This window comes from Acanthopagrus latus, chromosome 13, assembly GCF_904848185.1.
Source record: "Acanthopagrus latus isolate v.2019 chromosome 13, fAcaLat1.1, whole genome shotgun sequence".
In the NCBI taxonomy this organism is placed as follows: Eukaryota; Metazoa; Chordata; class Actinopteri; order Spariformes; family Sparidae; genus Acanthopagrus; species Acanthopagrus latus.
Window position 1 is genome coordinate 14,216,286 of NC_051051.1, and position 20,341 is coordinate 14,236,626.

Here is a 20,341-nt window from a genome sequence, read left to right on the forward strand (position 1 = left end):
TGTTTGTATTGATTGGTCCTGGTCTGGACTGCAAAGGATTGGTGTCAGAGTTATGAGTTGGGTACAAAATGAGTCTTACTTAAGCATATGAGAAGAATTTGAACTTTTAATGTGAAAAGCGTTCTCTAATTAAGGAAAAAAAAGAGATACTGGATGCCCTATGTAATACAGTGTGGATTAAAAATGTGTCAGTCATTCTTAAAAAACAGGAAAAAGCATGCCTTCATCACTTTAATACATTTTCTTATATTTGGAATGCCTGGATTGCTTCTGGTTTTTGATGCAATCTGTTCTGCATTTTGTCAAGGTTGAAGGCACAATGTAAAATGTGGAGCATGTTTGGTCTGCTGAATGCAATAAATTGACCGAAGAGACCAACATAAACAATCCAGTATCCCTACAGATGAAGTGATTCCTTAACTTAAAGAGATTATCAGGTTCGTAGCCAAGACACATGCCAACTTGTGTCCTTTTTTCCTCCTCGCCCACCTGTTACAGTCATAACATATACAGTCAGGTCTAACTATGGGATTTTTGGCAGATAAGTCAGTCAGGTAAATACTGAGTATGAGACCACGGGTCTAGCTGGTGCCCACTTGGCACAAGTTTGTTGATGAAGGATCAGTTTTAAGGAGATGTTGTGAATGGGTCTGTTGGTGCACACACACATACAACAGTGTGTGCCAGTCTCCCTCCATCCCCTCTAGCAACACAAAGAGGTCATTCAGAGTTTGTTCCCCCCTCATCCTGAGGTTAGAGACTAAGTAAATCCATCCATCTTAATGTACTTATTTCAGCACCAGGAGAGCTGGAGGGAGACTGTGTAAACACTCCTATATCCGACATGCCAGGCTAAAGCCAAAGAGCCTGGAACCCATCAGGCCAAAATTAAAGGTCTACATCTCAAACACAAACATTTAAATGTGCTGCACTCCAGAGATCAAAGTGAAAGACCTGAGTTTTCCTGCTGGCCCCCTTGTGTCTGCCAGACTGAGAGATGTGGCGGTTTAGCAGCCAGTCAGGGTTGAATGGTGAGCAACTGTGTACTGGCCATGTCTGTTTGTCTCAGGTCTCTGAGGTAACGCTCTGTGGCATAGTTTCTGTTGGTTTAGGTAAAGTAGATGGATTTATATAAGCATGCTCGGTTTATTTAAAATCTGATTTGGTTACAAGGACAATATTGAGGAATATGATGAGAAAAACACAAGAGTTCTTTGTCATAGTATGAGTCAAAAAATGAAAACTCACAAGTCCAGCATTGTTTTCAAATTAAAACAGCAGTTCGCATCTGTGAACAGTTGATAAATGCAAACCTTTTCCCTTTATGTGGGTGTTTTATTGTCACTGTGTCATTGACATATGTTGATGATGGAGATGCTACAGAAAAGTGGAAGTGGACTGCTGGGGGGAGGTGTTGAAAGCACCAGTCTCCCTCCCAGGAGAGGTCCTTTCCCCATCACCATCACAGCATCCACTGATCCAATGTGACATCAGCCACTCTCCTGCCAACTGTGCTGCATTAACAGGGTCAAAGCACCCCACACACACACACACACACACACACGCACACACACCACTTATCAAGACCCAGCCATTCCCAGCGCACTGTTGGTGTGTTCAGGCCAATTATGCCTGTGTCAGTCTGTGGTCCCTGCGGCAGAGGTGACATTGCCAAAGAGGGAGAGAGCGCAGACCGCCTTAATGAGGCCTCATGGTGGCTTAGAGGTGTATGTGCATATGAGTGTGTGCGCGCATGTGTGCATTCATAACAGCAGGAGTGCTGGTCCGGAATGATCCAGCCGTCCATCTTGATCTACCATGTGTGTCTGACAGTCTTTCTCCCTCCTCAGGGTCTTCTCCCTCTAGCCATTTCCATCTCACCGCGTCTCCACATCTCATTGTTTTTAAGTAACCACTGCTGCCTAGTGATGTCATTCTCGCAAACGGATTTTCGGTGAATAACTCGAGGGCTGTGTCCCAGAAACGCAGCATAGCAGCTTTGCAGACACATGTACAAAAAGGGAGATGGGATTAACACAGTGGATGAGATGCTAGTGTTCGCTGTGAAACGATTCACCCCAGCGCTGTTGGTGCTGCTTTGAGCAGCATGAAGTAGGATTTGGTCTCCTTTTGGGAAAAAAAAACCTCTGATGAACGTGATGAATAACAACCTAAAGTTTATAGAACCACCCAATTTGGATTATGTGGTCATGGAGAGTTTATCGGATAAAACAATGCCGGAAGGCCACCCAGGCAGAAAATGTCTAACTTTCTAAAGCATTTGTAAGATCGTTTGGACTCTGCAGGGTGTTGTCATCATGTTCAACCTTTTTCTATTTCCCGCATCCAATAAATGACCTCCACTGTAATATCTGTAATCCTCAACAGTCACTGGAGGAATCCTGTTTATGGAAGCTTAGAGTCAGATTTTGGAGTTCAACACTAACTGTGTTTACATGGACTCTTATAATAAATAGAATAATAGCCCAATCAGAATCACCACCTCAAGCAGAACAGACTCATCTGATCCAGCCAGAATTAATTTACAATCAGACTGAGAACCCAAGGTGTAAACCTTGGGTAATCTGTTCAATAGAACAGTATTGGTATCTAGTAACCATGTAAAGATCTTTTCAATCTGGTTGGAATAAATTTATTCTCTTTTGGCGTGTTGGCCTTATGTGGGGGTTACATTAGGTGACGCTGTGAGACCGAAACATGGAAGTAGTTCAACAGATGTGGCCAAAGCAGCCTTTCAGTCACATTGAAGAAATATTGTCAGTGCTATTGCACAGCCGTAGTTTTTTTCTTTCTGCGTCTCTGTCCACGGCTGCACCTCCAGAGCAGGGTCAGCGCTGTAAACACAGCCTTTTAAGAGACACAAAAAGCGAGAGAGAGACAGAGCATGAGGACTCTGATCAGGATTGATGAAAGCAAGGCTTTAATTGCTCCCACAAGAAAAGAGGTTATCTTTTTTTTTTCTTCTCACCCTCTCTGAGTCTCATAAATATGCAGGGCAGAAATAAAGCCCTGATGAGCCGCAGGGCGGATTAGAGACGACTACAGAGCAGGATCCTGGTTTGTTAGCAGCACTCCACAGATCCCTCGCATGTGTTTCTGCTCTGCACACACATCGCCTGGTTATCATTTGTGTCAAACCACCTTTCATTATATTTCCACAGGCTGCTGACTGTGTATAGTCAAGTAATACCAGTGCTGTGGATAACACTTTATAATAACCATCAGTAATAAATGGTACATTTACAGTTAACTCAGCTTTAGTTAACAATTATGTATAAAGCAATTGTTGTAAGTGATGTTTAATATATTTTATAAATGATTAATAAATACTATGTAGTTCAAACATCATGCTGATAGCATTATAATAATGTATCTGATGTTTAAAATCCTTTAGAATTGCTTAATAAATTATTTGGAACTAATGTCATTGTTTAACAGTGAAATAATCTAATATTAATATATTAATTAATATAAATATTAACTTTGTTGAATTAACTATAAATGTACCATTTATCAATGATGGTTATTATAAAGTGTTACCGTGCTGGGAGGATCTGATGGGGCCCTCGGACCTTTAGTACAACATCGCCCCCTGGTGTTGGGTGTGATCTTGGGATCTCTTGTGATTTCTGAGCAAGTGTGTGGAGAGGACGTGGTTAAGTTGAGGTGGGCGATGTGTGCGTGCGTGTAAAGCTATATGTGTTTCCTGGAAAAGCCATTTTACAGTGTTTGCATTTTATATAAACAGAGTGCAACAGAGTGCCCAATTTTCCATTTCATCTCCATTCTTTGGTTCATCCTCTCTGGCTTTTGGGTGCTGTTCTTAGAAGCCTGCCCAAACCCATCAACGTCCATCGGACTGTCACCATCTGTTACAGATTAAACTGCTCCTAGAGGGGCCTACTTGATTTCAGGGCTCCAGCATCCCCTCTTTATTCCACGTGTCAGCTTTTACTGTAAACACTGTTGTACAAAAACCAAAATCCCAAAAGGGATTGCTTGCAAACGGGCCGTTGCTGTGGAATGGGCTCCACGTCTGGTTTAGCTCTTAGTGTGTTATGTGGGGGCTCTGCTGGGCCGTTTAGAGGCAAAGCTGGGAAGCCGGCTTGTTTGGAAGCTTTTTCCCTAAACCCTCTCCCAGTCAATGAGCAGTGTGTGGTGTTGTGATGTATGAATCCCCTGGCCATGCCTGACACTAGCAAGCCTGTCTGAGCCCATGTCTTCACTGAGTAGCAGGCCGTGGACAGAGGCTGCATTGTTCCCCTAAAGTAACCCAAGCTGAGGGCAGCCGCTGCCCAAAGGGGGATATCAAGTTGTTCTCTCCCCACCAACACCACAATCCCAGCTTAAGCTCTGAGGCTTGACAAGGGAGCAGAGAGGCAGCTGACTGTTTGGACGACGGTGCAGTTCAAATAAACAGCTCAAATCCCAACCAGCCTCCCCGACACTAAACCCGCCCTCGCCAAGTATTGCAGTCCCACAGCCATAGCTCATCGCTGTGAAGCTTGCCAACAGCTCTCAGCTAATTTGTGGTGTTATTTTGAAAAGCATGTTGATGTGGCTGCACTGAGGTTTCCTGAGAAAGAGGGCTGCGCGTAGAGGGAAGAGGGTGAGAACTTAGGCCTGGTTACATCTCCCTGCCCCCCCTCCTGTGAGTGATGGGTAGGTTTTACCACCACATCAGCGAGAGACCACACAGCATTTCCAGGCTGGAGGGAAGGAGGGATGAAAGTGGAGCGGCGAGGAGAGGAAAGACTGCCATTAACAGCTTCGTTTCTGCGCCGGAGTGTCCCGCTAATCCGGCTGCAGTGAAACCTGAGCGAGGGGGTAATGAGACGGCACTTGACACGCTCGCACTCATACGCACGCAGACACATCAGCTGCTTCTGTAATGCCGCTGAAGATTTAAGGAGAGAAAAAGGCTACATGCAAATTGATACTTCACCAGTCATTTGATCCATGCATTCATGCCATTACCCCCCTTGAATGAGTTTTTCTTATATGGTTTTAACACTCAGTGCAGGCTGTATTGAATCTGATCCCTGCCTGTAAGTGCAGTGTGAAACACCAGTTGGCCCCGTTTGAAAGAGAGTGAAAGAGGCCCAGACTGATGACTCTCTGGGGACAGATTTCTCTTTCCAGCCCTCCATGCCTCTCTCCCCGGTGAAATCATGGTGGTGTCAGTGTGTCAGCTCGAGCTGTCACTCTCCTTATTGCTCCAAGCCAGTTACTCCCATGCCCTGCTTCCTGGCCGATGTGAGCGCGAGGGGGGGTGGAGGAAAGAGCAGGAGTGAGAGAGAGAGACAGAGGGTTTTTTCTTCACTTGACACAGCAGAGGAGCAGAGCATCAACACCCCTTGATGCAATTGGAGAGTCTCAAAAGAAGTAAGGAGGGAACCAAGGCTGTCTGTCACCTTCAAGGAGCCAGCTGTACAGTTAACAGACAACCCCCCCCCCCTCCGTGTGTTGGTTTGGTACAGTCCGCTGGGCTTAGCTGACAGGCTGACAGGGCTTCATGGAGGACAGGCCAACACAGAAACAGATCCAGGCAGGGGACCCAGAGCTGCAGTACACACACCTCAACAAGGGTGGCATTGGACCTGTTGACTGGTAGAGTTTGTGTGTGTGTGAAAGAGAGAGAGAGAGAGAGAGAGAGAGAGAGAAAGTGAGAAAGTATGAGGTGTTTATGAGTGGGTGTGGGTTTTCATGAGCATGTGTCTGTAATTGAGATTTAAGCGTGTCTGTGTTTGAAGTTTGCCGGTTCAACAGGCGATTGTCTATTGTTCCTCTGAGCTGCCACACTGACTGACAAGAAACACATGTTGCAGTGACAGACGGCGTGCTGTGAAACATTTGGGTTGTGCTGACATGCAGCCTGAATTTTCTATAATGTGAGTTTCTAGTCGTTGTTTTCAGACTGGTTTATTATTGCTCCGGGTTAGTGATTAGTTGAATTTGTGTCCATTCAACTCATGTGTGGGGACAACATGAGATCCTAACAGCAAACCGTAGCATTCCGATTGCATCCTTGCCTCACGTCAAAAGAGTCAACCAGTCACCTGCTTTACTTCAATTTTCAAAAGTTTTCTTGAAGAACAGGTCGACTTTGGCTTGTCATGTTGGTGCAATGCCACAGAAATAAGACACAGTTCTGCAGCCTTGAGCAGAGGTGTGCGTTAAAGCAGCTGAGCTTGCAGAGACGCATGCTACCTATTTACTTTCAAATGGGAGTCAGTAACAGTTTGTGCTTTCCACTTGGTGGTGGTCTGCAGTGCCTCTCAGCTGTAAATGTCTGCACGCAATATCATCAACATGTAAGGACAAGGGAAATACGTTTATCATGAAAACAATCACAGGTGTTTTGTTGTTGTTTGGGTAGGTAGTTTTGTCCAACAAAAGATCCTCACATTGCTCTGATTGCTTCCAACAAATAAAATGAGACTAAGTAGAATAACTGAATAGAATATTATATCTTACTGTTGTTGATCCCCTTATAGTGGCAGTAACAAGCCAAGACATATAGAAGTGTTCCTACAAAGGCAGTGAAGAAGACTCGCTTGCTAGTAATGAATGATTTAAAATCCATTTTAAAAAATCACTTTGGAAATGATTTATGATAAAAGTGATTACATTTAACTGAGGGATACACACAATGCATTGTGGGCTGAAGTATACAGCTGCAATGATTAATAAAAGAATCAATCAGTTTTTCAGGAAAAAAAAGTCAAGTCTCTGACTCCAGCTTTTTCAGATTCAAATGTGAATTTAAGATCTGTATTTAAGATTATATATTATAAGACTGTATTGTCTGGATTCTTGACTCCTCTGTGACTGTTAACTGAATATCTCGAGGACTTCATCATCTCCGTCATCCTTTTTGGAAAACTCTGATAAAACGTTTTGAGCATTTTCTGACATTTCAGACAAAACAACTAATCAATTAATCTAGAAACAGAGATTAACGCAGATTAATCAACAATGAAAATAATGGTTAGTTGCAGCCCTACAAAGGTGCCATTTTCTGCTCCAGTCCTGAGCATATGGTCTGAATCGACAGTGATACTGTGCGGTGTTTGTAAAGTGTCCATACAGCTATGCGGTTGAACAGACAAAGGGGGCAGACGTTTCATGGCTGACTGAGGACGTGATATTCTAGCAGACATGTCGGGCGCTGTGGGGCTTTCAGCAGCTCCAACACTCTGTGTCTCTGGGGAACAACATTTAGACAAAGAATGGCCACCTACCATTTCTCCCTCCTCACTAGCAGAGATATCAGGCCCTGTGAGAAGCCCCCTCAGATGGCTTATGTACATGTGACATGTTTGAGGTCAAACGGTCTGGCTCGCTCCACAGCTGCCTTGTCTCTCGGTGTAGTTTTACACCACTGCGACAGTGTGCACTGTCCAATTGCAGTGGACTGGATGGCTCCTCATTACACGCTGCTGTTATTTCAAAGCCTCGGTCAGCCTCGGCATGACAGCCAAACCTGTAGAGGATCTGTCAGCCGTGGGCAACGAGTGTCCCCCTGAGGGCTGCCCTGCACTGGCCCCTGGCAGGAGAAATCTGGCCTCATGGCAAGCTTTCCAACCGCCCTTTCTGGTGGTCACCTGTGCCAGCATGCCCGTCATCGAGTCCCTGACCCAGCTCTTCTCCTGTTACAATCCCTCTGGCCTGACCTCACACCCTCAGGGATATATAAAGATTTGTTCTCCAAAGGGGAGCTGGAAATGGGACACCCTGCAGCCACTGATCCCAGTGATACATCCTCATGTGCGCGTAAAGACGGCGATGGTGTTTTCGGGGGGCGGTGTTGGGCGAAGGCGTCCAAACGTTTAGGCCTCGGGAGCTGTCGGCAGATTTTCTGCATGCTGGTGGGGTGAGAAGTGAGCAGTGAGAGCAAGAAGCCGAACCAGTTAACAGCCATTACAGGAGCAGCTGTAATCAGAGCTACTGTGGGTGGAAGAGTGTTGGTGCTGCAGCTCTCTATTAGTAAATGGCTTCAAAATGACCTGAGAGAGGAGACACTGCACATTGGGCCTACCCAGACAAAGTGCGAATGCAGCACGGATGGATGCTAGCAAAGGTAGGAGACGGGCCAGAGCAAGTTTATCGCCTTTCTGCTCTTCTCTGTCACTCTTGCATTACCTCCTTCTTCCTCGCCTTCCTCCCCTCCTCTTGTACGCTCTGCCGTTATAAACATGTGTAAGTGCTTGTTCTCTGTGGTCTGGCAGCCACTCCTCTTCAGCCTCGCATCTGTCAGAAGAGCTCAAAACATTCAGTGGCTTACTAAGCCCAATTACCCCAGATTGCTACCATTTCTCAGAGGATAACAGTCACAGACAGTTGATCTTAAAAGAGGAGTCAGGGGTTTATGTCTCGGTTAACCATGCACGCCATGACATCACTGCATAGGCGCGCGCTATTTATATTTACATACACTCTTGCTTTGACTTCACAACTTGTAATGCAAAATGCATAAACCAAATGAGACAGGCATGAAATATAGATGTTAAAAGGGCAGCTTAACAACTCTCCCCCGCCTCCGCCTGCCTTTGGCCTTTTGCTCAATCACCGCTTGTTAAAGCAGCGGTTTGTGTTACTGTGAGGGGATATCAGCACGCTGTGGTATTCTCACTGGAAGACTACACATGTCACGCTCTCGCAGCCAGAATAGTTGGCCTGCTCGCCCAACCCCCCCCTCCCCTCTTGCCTCCCACCTTTATTTCTGTTTAGCTTCCATCTCCCCTTCCCCAGCCACCCCTGGGAGTCTAGCACTAATAAAACAGCTCCAGTCCAAGACCCACCACACGACGGGATGTCCAGGCTGTGTAACCCAACACCTCTCTCGGCTCTAGCTTTAGAACGCTGCTGACATGACGGAGAGTCTGGAAGCCAGCAGGGGAGCGTCCATCATTGTCAAGCCCCCCCCCCCCCAACCAGCCCTGAGCTCCCATCCGGAGCATGTCCAACACGCATGCCTGTGAGCTGTGAACTCACTGCTGCGAGGTGCTTCGACACTCTGGAGACCAAGGGGGTATCACAGAGTGTGGTGTTACTCAGAGCAGCTAATGCTGTTAAAGTCTTCAGAGCTGAAGAAGCAAGGGATAAGGAGCTAATAGGCTGGAGATTCTCCAGAGGCTTTGGCTATGAGATCAGGGAGAAGGCTTCCTTAGCTAAGTTTACTGTCACAGCTTCTCTGTGAACTGATCTCACCAGACCAGATTCTTAGCTGTTCAACTCATTACATATGACATTTGTAAAGAGCTGGTTAGCCTCCATCTTTAAGCATTGCAGGTTAAGCAGAAATTAACCACTTCATCAGCAAAACTTCAAACTGAAAGTCACGTAAAGCATCTGTAGAGGTGCGATGTGGGGCAAAGTCCCTGCAGATGAGGAACTGAATCCCTTGGCTAATGTGCAGACTTTGGTGGCATAGGCTGTCTCCACTTTTGGCACAAGGGAAGAGTATTAGAAGATCTGGGATCTCAAAACACCCTCCAGTCCCAGAGACGTGCGAGTTGAGCCCAGATGTCATCCTCTAATGTGAACTCCAGGGTATTCCAATGCGCTCCCAGAGAAGGAGGAGACGGGCTAGAGAAAAACAGACTATCCTGATTGTGTGAATATAAGTTTGATACAGGTAGTGTTTGTTGAAGGGCTACTTCATTGGACTGCATTACAATGTGTAGCTGTACATAATAAACATGTAAGTTGTTATAAAGACAAAAGAGAAAAAGGAGACAGTGTTGGCTGGATGGGTCTCTGAGAACAAGGCTGCAAGTGAGGAAAGGGGTGAGAGCGAGCTCCGACAGACACTAGCGGCCTGCTGTTTATTGTGTTCTCTGTGTGGGAGGGAGAGCTGTTAAAGATGTCTGCCATTAATGCAACTGCAGGCTTCATTAAGAACAAATAAACAGAGTCTGGTCCCTCACCAAGAAGCTCTTTGGGGAACATATGCTGTCTAAACCACTCCTGAGGTCGGACCACTGTCAACACTTGCTGCGCAATTACAACTCTAATTTTGTTGTCAAACAAAATATGGGAGTAGAAGAGGGGGGACTTTGCGGTGTTTTCCTTCTCTTCTTTTTTCCAGGGACAAAATGGTTTCCAGACTGAGGCCTGAGGCAAAATTGTCTTTAAAAATGTTCTGCATTATCGAAGACTGTGAATGTTTTTGAGGGATATTAAGCCAGCTTCGAAAAGCCCAGCACACAGGGAGATCCTGATTGTAATTAATGTTTACTAAAACATACCAATCCAAGATGGAATTTTCAATGTGGGCCAAGAACCCTTGTTCAGCAAAATGTGCACTTTAATTGATTCAGCTTGAGCAAACAGCCTACCTCCCTTTGTTTATTTTTCTGTTTTCTGAGGAGAAGCAGGATGTAGAGGATGATGATGATGATGCAGAGGAAAGAAGAACACAAAATGAAGGAATGGAAAACTCCTCCCCACAATGCTTCCATTGCTCCTGCTGCTAGTCTAGCTTCCCCAGCCTACACAGTTTACAAAGACTGTATCTGGACCAAATTAATCTGTACTTGATTGAGGTGTCATCGTAAAACAGTTTTCAGCAGGTGGATTGTCTCAGCTGCTCTGCAGGATGGTTAAGACTGTTGCCTCTGATAGAGTAGTGTGAAATGTGAGAGCTTTGAGCATAATTCTGCTTATTGGGACACAGCAGGGAGACTATCAGACAGAGATGGAGAAAAAGAGTTGCTGGGTGAGAGTGTATAAGATTAACTTGAAAGCTCTCTAGGTTTCTGAGTTGTCTGTACCTTTTTTTTCTTATTCCAGGCTGTTGAAACAGTGTTTAGTGTCTCAAGGCTAAATTTTATCATGGTACAGCTGTTAAAGTGCCAATCAAAATGGCAAATTGCAACATTCATAAACCATGTGTCGTTAGAGAATGTATCTGGGCATGTTCCTGTATGTTGTAGTTAGCCGCGGGGCGCCATGGATGTCAGTGTTGGTCACTCATTCCACCTCTTTGGGTCGGACTGACCTATGTCAGAATCTATTGGATGGATTGCTATGAAATTTGGTACAAACATGACTGGTTCACAAATGATACATCCTAATTATTTTTCCTATAAAGCCAACATACAGTTAAAAATTCAGGTATTGCGTAAACCTGTCTCAACAAGTATTTGATGGATTCTAATAAAATTTTGTCCAGATGTTCATATTCACACATTATAAACTTGAATATCTTTGGTGAAGATATCCTCTTCATCCAACACTATCATAAGTTTTTTTTTTAATTCATCCACTACCTTAGTTTGTGATCAATAATGATATTCTCATCAGCATCAGCTGTATTTGTAGCGGCATTTAGTGCCATATAGCATGCTAACATGCTGAAATAGGATGCTGAACATGGTAAACATACAGGTTGCTGACAGTGTCGTTTAGAACAACCCTAACCTCAGTTCTGAATCATTTTCCAATACTATCTTGGTTGTCCAGGTGACTCCCTCCCACCAGTTACAGTGGAAACATCTGGCAGCATGCCGCTGGTAAAGGACAGACCTACAGTCAGCACTCGGAGGTTACCTGTGGTTGCATCATCTGGTGCCTCTCAGTCCTCCCTCCCTGTTAGCACCTGTGTCCTAGACGCTTTCAACAGTTGCACAGCTGTCACAGCCTTGCAGCCACCAGAGCAGTGACTCTGACCCACCTTGTCTCCATGGTCGACCACTTGCTGTGAATAAAGATGTTGGAAAGTGAGGGCAGTATCTGTTGGTATATAGAGTTATGTGCTACTGTTGTCTTCACTTAAGTAAGGTCGAGGTTGTGGGCGTTGATACAGAAAAGACACGCGGCAAACAACCACCAATACTGACAGTGTATTTTATGAAGAGCTGTGCCTGTAACAGTAAATCCATTCTACACAGTTTTGATGCTTTTTATTTTTGACATTTTTATACTTGTTTTATACTTTTCCTCACTGCATTGTTGGCTGTGGTTACTAGTTTCTAAGCAGATATATAACTTGCAAAATTCGTCATCAGTGTCAAATGTTCTTTGTGCTTTATTCTGGTAGTTTGCTTTTGAGCTGACCGGACAGCGGCCTCGTCTCTGAGGCACTAACATCGGTGCATCAGGCTCAGCCCTCCCTGCATTTCGCCTCTGCTCCGTCCACAGCTCTGACGTACACACAGCGGCCCCGGCTGAGCCATCAGTCTTGTGGCTCCTGCTACGTGTTAGGTTGTTGGTTTTGTGTGATTGGAGCTATGCGACCCCTGTCTGGATCAAAGCCCGTAAATGAGCGTGAGGGTTTTAAATTCATCGAGGCCCTATTTTGAGGAGGATGTGACGGACGGTGCAAAGGCTTGGGATGTCGCAGGGGTCTCAACAGCCATCAATTTGTCATGATGTCCACAGGCCCAGGTGTAGGCTGTCATGTCCACCCACACTCACATGACAGAGAGAGAAAGATTACCGATAGTAGTTTTGGCTCGAGTTGGCCGCTAATGTATTTTTCAGAAGGACAGGTGCTGGCCTGTCAGTTGTGCTTTAAAAAGATGATGTTGTTGGCACTTGTTTGTTAATCATTTATATGGGCTAGGATGCATCCAGGGATGACATTGAAATATAATATGCTAAATGAATCCCCTTATGTACTGCAGTAATGACCTTACACCATATTGAACCTTCTAATGCCCTACATCTCACTTTGTCAGGCCTCCTGTCACTCCCTCTGTGGATTATAAAACTGTGCAAAGATTGGTTCAAAGATTTGAGTTGTCTGTCTCGCCGGTGGCTGCACCTATCCAAACCAGTACACAGCTCTGTTAACCCTGCAGGCTCACTGTGGTATGAGCAGCACATTTAAAAAATGCAAATAGTAAATAATACAGCTGCATGGAGATAATGAGCTTTGGTCCGCTGCAGGACAATAACATCAATGGTGGGAGGTACAACCCCTGAAAAGAGGCCTGCATACCATTTTGTTAGACATGTCTCATTACATGTTTTTATTGTAAGAATTAAAAAAAAATAATTAAAATAAAATAAAGATTCTGTTATTATCTACTTTCACCTGCACTGATGGAAAGTCAAGGGAAGTTTCATAGTCCACAAAATATTAAACATTAAAAAAACAACAGAACAGAAAAGAAAGTGGCTCCATACAGCTTGTTCGGTGTAATCCAAGTCCCTGGAAACCCTGAGATCCCAAATTGATTTCAAAAGAAGTTATGTACACAATATTTTAAGCTGAAATACTCTCAAAGAGTCTGAAGCACTCGAAGTGAGTCTACAAGCACCAAACCGTGTCGAGGTACACGTCTTTTCAAATCAATTTGGAGACTTGGTTTACACCAGACTAGATGTGTGACGCTATTTTATTGTTTCATTTTCTTTTTTGCATTTTAAAACAAGTCCCATTCTACTTCAGTTGTTTCAGAAGAATGTTGCAATGCGTGACTTTCCATTGCCTCTAGGGATAGATGTTTTTCATCCACATCTGTCACATCTTAAATTTTTTTTGTTACCACATTATATTCATTATATCCAGTTGTAGACTTGTAGACTTAATAATTATATGCTGCAGTGTGGCTTTAACCATGTAGGGAGATCCAAATCAGTAGTGGTGGTGTGTGCAGCTAATGCACTGTGTGTAGGAGATGGCTCACCCTGGGATAATGAGTTATCCCCATAAGCCCCTCACTGGGTCCCCTGACATCCAGACTTAATGAATGGCTTTCCTGTACGCTCACACCCAGCTGACCCTCACAAAGCCCTCCTGTACCCCCTTCACCTCTTAAATCCGGCCTCTAGCTTGTTCCTCCCCGACTATCCCACACACCCGTAGGCCTCATTCTCCACTCTAATGCTCCGCGGAGCAACATGTACTAGTTAGAAACCCATATACTACGAAAACAGAGAGAAACAGCAGCTCCTCGTATTTTGAGTAACCCAGGGGGGAATTGTGCTTATTTGTTTCAAGGGATGAAGAAGACTGACAAATGAACCCTCATGGGAGGGAAGCTGGTGTATACTCTTCTTCTCTTCTTCCCCGCTCCGCCCGGCCCTTGAGTCTTCATTATGACCAGAATAGACACCTTCTTTTTAGCGTGTTAGCACATTCTCAAAACAAGCTGTGGACCTCAGGGATTGAGAGGTGCGGCGGGAGTCTTAAGAATTGGGAATTTCTCCTCTCCTCGTCTGCTGCGGTGGAGTTGTTTGCCAGCAGCAGTCTCTCTTGACCGGTAATAGCGTTTGTAAGTGGAGAAGATTGACGTGGATGAGGGAGATGGATTTAAGGGCTGCTGGGCTTTCTTGTTCATTGATGCACGTCAGTGTTGAACAGGGATGTGATTTGTGTGCAGACTCCCGAATAGATATAGTTTCTATGTAAGGGTTAGTTAGCTTTGGAAACAGATGCTTCTCTGCATTATTAGTGGACTCTTCTTGTGCCTGCCTAACGATGTCTTACAGATACTGTTATTGAATACACTTCAACCTGGCAGAGTGCGCCTTTTTGTCTCCTGACAGGCTGGCAGATGTCCCAGTAAGCTCTCCCACACAGAGCAGGGGTCAATAGCTGTTATTGTAGATATTGATTGTGATTTTTCATCAGGAATTACCACCCCTGGCCCTTTAACTGTGATACCTCATGCACCTGCGGTTGCTAATACCTCACTTAGCATTTTAATGCTAATGAACGTAGGTTCTCATAGAGCCCTTAGCTCAGCAGCTCAGTCTGCTCCCAGTGGAATTGGTCTGGAGGGAGTAGTGTGTCAAGGAGATGGAGGCCCGCTGTGACAGGCTGCAGCTCCGCAGTGCAGGCTGCTGCCTCAGCCCAGGGGAACTGGGTCCCATCTACACCTCTCTGGCAGGTGAAGGATTTAGCTGGCTTCCCTCAGGGGGAGGAGGAGCTCTCACTTCTGCCCTTAACCCCCCCTGAGGCCCGGGGAGAGTTAATTACAGTTTATGTATGCACTGTCATCCCCCATGAGCCCGTCTGCCTCTGGAGCAGCCAAGCTGACTGCTGATGTCTGAGCACTTTGTTCTGTAGGAGGAGGTCCCTACAGAGATATACCCTGGACACAGCTTATTAGCTATTGTTCTGAGCGATTTGAACATTGTATAGCGGTTATTATTCATTCTTTGGATTAATTCACACTTTGGAGTCCAACTAGGGCTTCTAATGGCAGGTAATTGCTGTTTTGTTTTCCCGCAATTACTGGAAGTCCATAAAACGAATCCTCACCTTGTCTGACAAGGGCAAGCTAAATGTGCTTTTGTCCTTCATGCTACACGCAAAACTGAATTAATGATGCAGTGTTATCCCACTGTGTCCTTTAATATGCACTCAGTAATTACTCTCAAGCCAGTTTGCATGTGGTAAAGAACTAACACCAGATTTGCATATTATTATATATGATTATTATTAAAGGGTAACTTTGCAGTTTTAATTTTGGTACATTATCTTCTTAACTTTTGGGGAAGAGAAAGAGAAGAAAGGAAATAAAAACCTTGTGCTTGTCTCACTGTGCATTCAGCTACAGCTTGTTTCCTATCTACAATAGACCTGTTACACCCATGAACAGAATTCATTTAAGTTGTCCTGCAAATAGAAGTTCTGTCATCCAGGCAATAAAAATTTACCTTGAAATGAAGGTGATGTTGTTTTGTGTGCGATACAAACCGATTCAGCCTAGAGATGAAAAATACATTTCAGCTGTGTACTTCGCCTCCAGGGACAGTGTTACAGGCTGTGTGAAAGGTCTCAGGAATTGGTGCTGGTGCCGGCACAGCTGCAAACCCCAGAAGGGCGTGTCGGCATGAGAAAGACTACAGACTTTGTTAGAGCTGGAGATATTCGACTGCAGTGTTCACTTACCTGAGGAAAGGATGTCATTGTGCACACAAACACTGAAAGAGCTGAGAATCTGCACGTTGTGTTTGACTTTCAGCAAGTTCTTATCAATTAAAATTGGCATTCATCATCATGGCAGTGAAAATGTCTCATGCTATTTTCAGTTTTTAACATTTTTTTTTCTTGTGGTCCCCCAGCTTGAAAACTAACGCTTGCTATCAGAGGTGCAGTTTTTTCACACAGATTTTCTCTCTGTTTTTACTCAGTTCCAGATTTTGGCATCGAGGTGCTCTCCACCAATGGCAGCCAGGAGCCTCATGGCCCAGGCCTCGTCAAGGTGTCAGGCCTAGAGCGCAGTCAGGAGAGGAGCCAGGAGAGCTGCAGGGACCCCCAACCCCCTGCATCCAGCACCCCTAGTCAGCCTCTGGCACCCCAAGCCCTCCCCCTACCCCAGCCACAGCCGCAGCCACCCGTCCCCAAGCCCCCATCCCCTCGTCGGACCCAGACGAACGGCTCCACCCAGGCCCCGGCCTCCACACACCTGCCCCCACGCTCAGAGGCTATCCCCAGGCCTCAGACGCCTGCAGCCCTGCCTCTCGCCCAGGGCCAAGAGCCCTCGCCGCCCCCCCCTCCCCGGCCCCTGCACCAGCCTGATCTGCTCTCTCATCCGCGGCCTCCGCCGACGCCCATCCCTCACCCACACCCACCATCGCCCGCTCTCCCTACGCATCATCCTCATCAGCAGCACCCTAGTCAGGCAGGGCCTCACCGGCCCCCATCACGTTGCCATCCCAGGCCCATTTCTGCGTACAACGGCCTCAACCTCAACGGTCACAGGTAAGGCTGTTAACACACACACACACACACACACATTAATAGAGCTGTTTATTATGAAAAACTTTCACGTCTCTCATTTCCACATGCACTCTGATGCAGAAAAGACAAAACCCCCACATTCACACACACTTGAAAACACTAAACTATCTCTTGAGCTGAAAGTACGCATGATGCACGATCAGTATGTAAATTGCTATCAGGGAGAGCTTGAAGTCCCCTAGCCACACAGTAGCTCTGATTATTAACTATGGAGTAAAAAGGCCACAGCGCCCTGAGTGTCTCTAATGTATGAGCCACCCACATTGTCATCAGGGCTCCATACAAATTCCAGCCCTCGTGAGTTAAACTGGCTGTATGTGCCAAAGCTTAGTGCGCCCTTGAATCAGTCCCATACTGTTTTTATTCAATGAATCGGAGGGAGGATATTTGTACATGGGAACTGGTGGAAAACAGGCTCCAAGTCGTTCATCTTTGAAAGAAATTATATATTTCCACCTCAAGTAGTAAAGAATCGTCGGCGGATCGGCACCTTCTGTGTTCAAATACAATATGATCACAGTCATTTCTCATATTATTAAAAAAAACAAGGATAGAGCTGGAGCAGGACTAAGTCTAATCTGTTGTTTCCTGTATCTGTTGAGAACCACTGAGGCCTGTGAGGCTCTCTCCACTAATTTAAGACTCCAGGATAGCTCCTTCAGAACCCACTCAGTCCCAACAACAGCTCTGCCTTGCAGGCTCTCAGGACTTGGCTTCGCCTCCCTCTCACTGTGCCAGCCCTGCCAGTCTGCCAGTGCGCCAACAGGGCCTGGCACCCACTATGAATAATCACGGCCGGGGCCCACAGCGAATGCGGGCGCTGCAAATGAGCTTTTAGGCTTAGTGTGTGGAGCTGTGGAGACGCAAGCTCTGTGACTGCCCCCGGGGAAAACCCACACACACTACAAAAGACTGTTTGCTTACACATGCACACACACCCTCTCTCCCTCTCATCCCATTTCCGATGCACATGTTCACTACCTGGCTCTAGAGGAAGTGCCTTAACAGAAGCTGTTCAAAGACAGATGCTCGCTCTGTTATGCTTGCCAGCGGTGGTTTATTTGCATCCGAGGGTGTTGTGAATGTGGTGTTTTTCGCGGATCATGTTTGCCCTGGATTCTGTGAAGCACAAGAGAGAGGCAGGGAGGCGTTTGTAAATGGAGGACAGTTGAGGTGTGAAAACACTGTGCTGGGAATTGAACGTCGGAGCAGATGGAGATGAGGGGATGTGGAGGAACAAGTGTTAATTTTGACTGATCACGCCTGGCTTAACCTGCCTCCTGTCTCCATCTCTCTCTTCTCTTTCTCTTTACAGCAGCAGCAGGAGCAGCACCCCAGGCACCAAGCCCCACGGGCCCCCTGCTGCCTCCTTGCACCTCCCCCACCACCCAGCTCCTCCTGCAGCGGCCGCAGCAGCAGCCTCCACCTTCCCCCTGCCCTTGGCCACCAACCAGAACACCCCCCACAGCTTCCCGCCTGCCTTGCAGTCCTCACCGCACCCACATCACCCCAATATGTTCGCTCCTCCAGCGGCCTTGCCTCCACCACCACCACTTACGTCTAGCACCCTGCCAGTACCCGGACATCCTGCTGCTGGGAGTGCCTACTCAGGTAAACATCACAGCTGTTCATAAACATCCGCACATCGCCCCCAGCTGGTGTGGCAGAGGATTGGACATTTGGCTGTCAGAAAACAAAAGTTGTTGCATCAGATTGCCACCAGACATATGAGAAGTACAAGAGGAATCATTTCAGAGCAGAATTTAATTTGAAAGCATTTAAGACACAGACTGCCCGGGTGATTATTTAAAGAAACAAACAACTGAGTCCAAAATAATCCACATGTTCTCCATGCTGGGGCATTGTGTGTTTATAGGCGTGTCGACAGTTAGAGTTCACACTCTCTGTCATGCTCTGATTGATCGACTCTCCACACACCAGTAATATCCACCAGCAAGTCAGGCCACATTGCAAAAGCCATTACAGACCCCTTGCACATTTCCGCGTAGTGGTGTCGAGCTAAATGTCAGGGTCAGTGTGGGAAGAGGGGGAGGGCTCGCCTTTAGCGATGTTCCCAGAACCTCCATTTTCACCCAGATAGTGTTCATGTGCAAGAAAATCAATTTGGTCAATACAGAACGGAGCGAGCTGGATTTTGTTCAAAAGATACTAATGAAATTTTTATGAAGAGAAAATTCCACCCACACTCCCAGCCCAATAAAGCTTGAAATGAATGCAGAAAACATTGTGGCGAGTCACTATGGAATAGGAAGGATAAGGTTACTCTGGAGGAGATGTAATCTCTCAAGGCAGGTTTTTGTTGGATTTAGAAGAAAAGCCAGTGATTTCTTGAAATCCATTCTTCCTGGCTGCGCAGAGGTTATTAGAACAACAGATGTTGTTGTCTCACGGGGGCTGTAGTGTATCAAATCACAGCATTTGACAGTTCCAGCAGTCAGACAGCTCTAATCACCTCAAGGCTCACTTTAAATTTAAAATGACATGCCGATAATCACAGCCATTTCCTGGTTGTTTCTTTTTTATGACTTTGGCACTCACGTTGGAGTCCAGAGCACTCAAGGAGCCTTTGAGGGGCGTCCAGCAACATGAGGAATACTTAATTGTATATTCAGAGTCTGACACTTGAAAATGCCTGCGAACACTTAATAGCCAGCGTCCTTTCATTAGTAAACCCGGTCCTAATCCTCCCTTCTTTCTCGGTCTTCTCCAGAACAAGACCTTCTGCGCCAGGAGCTCAACACCCGTTTCCTGGCCTCCCAGAGCGCCGACCGCGGCGCCTCGCTGGGCCCTCCGCCCTATCTGCGCACCGAGTTCCACCAGCACCAGCATCAGCACCAGCATCAGCACCAACACACCCACCAGCACACTCACCAGCACACCTTCACACCCTTTCCCCACGCCATCATGCCCACCCCAGCACCGACCATGGTGCGTACCCCTGCCAGAAATGTGAGGATAAGTAAACGCAACTGTGTTGGGGTGGAGGGAGTGACTGAGGGAAAAATACACCACAGCAAAACTGTTTTAACTGTCTTCTAATAATGAGTTTAACATGTGCAAAAGAGTGGGCGGGCATTGGCACCTAGAGTGTTTTCACCTTGTGGTTGTGAGAGTGGGAATTTTACACAGTTGGACTTGTGTGTTAGCAGCACGCTGTAGGGACTTGTGGGTTTCTGTGGCGGCCTTTCAATGATGACCATGTGTGTCCGTCCACGCCACAATGATGCCTTTATTCTCCCGGAAAGCCTTTCTAGTGTTTTCTCTGGCGTGCTGTAGGACTCCAGACTTGAGTCGCCCGTTATTTCTAAATTGGCAATAACTTGCCCAAAGCATGTTAAGTTCAGAGCCAGCTCTCAGAACATAATACACTTAATTCATTCTGAATTTAATGACATCATTTGGTCCCATTTGGGGGTTTTCATTACTGGCGAATGCTTGGCGTTAAGAGCCCCACTGTTTGTTGGGGGAGACCACAGGCAATGGGTGGCTAGAGTTAAACTCACACAAACATACGCGCGCACACACACACGCGTGTAACTGCCTGGCCCATAGAGAGTTCACTTGGCTCTGATGATACCTCAAAGGCAGCATGGC

At 46.2% G+C, this 20,341-nt stretch overlaps 1 protein-coding gene across 19 annotated transcripts in view; it reads left to right on the forward strand.

The window, feature by feature from the left end:
- auts2a (activator of transcription and developmental regulator AUTS2 a) overlaps positions 1 to 20,341 on the forward strand; it is a 362,432-nt gene that overhangs the window by 333,479 nt on the left and 8,612 nt on the right. For 17 of the 19 annotated variants that reach the window (XM_037118510.1, XM_037118512.1, XM_037118511.1 and 14 more), the window contains 3 exons: positions 16,117 to 16,687; positions 18,042 to 18,337; positions 19,458 to 19,696. In XM_037118510.1, the coding sequence (XP_036974405.1) occupies positions 16,117 to 16,687; positions 18,042 to 18,337; positions 19,458 to 19,696 (1,106 nt within the window). The remainder of the gene's footprint in view (positions 1 to 16,116; positions 16,688 to 18,041; positions 18,338 to 19,457; positions 19,697 to 20,341) is intronic. The other 2 variants (XM_037118522.1, XM_037118524.1) reach the window with 1 other exon arrangement.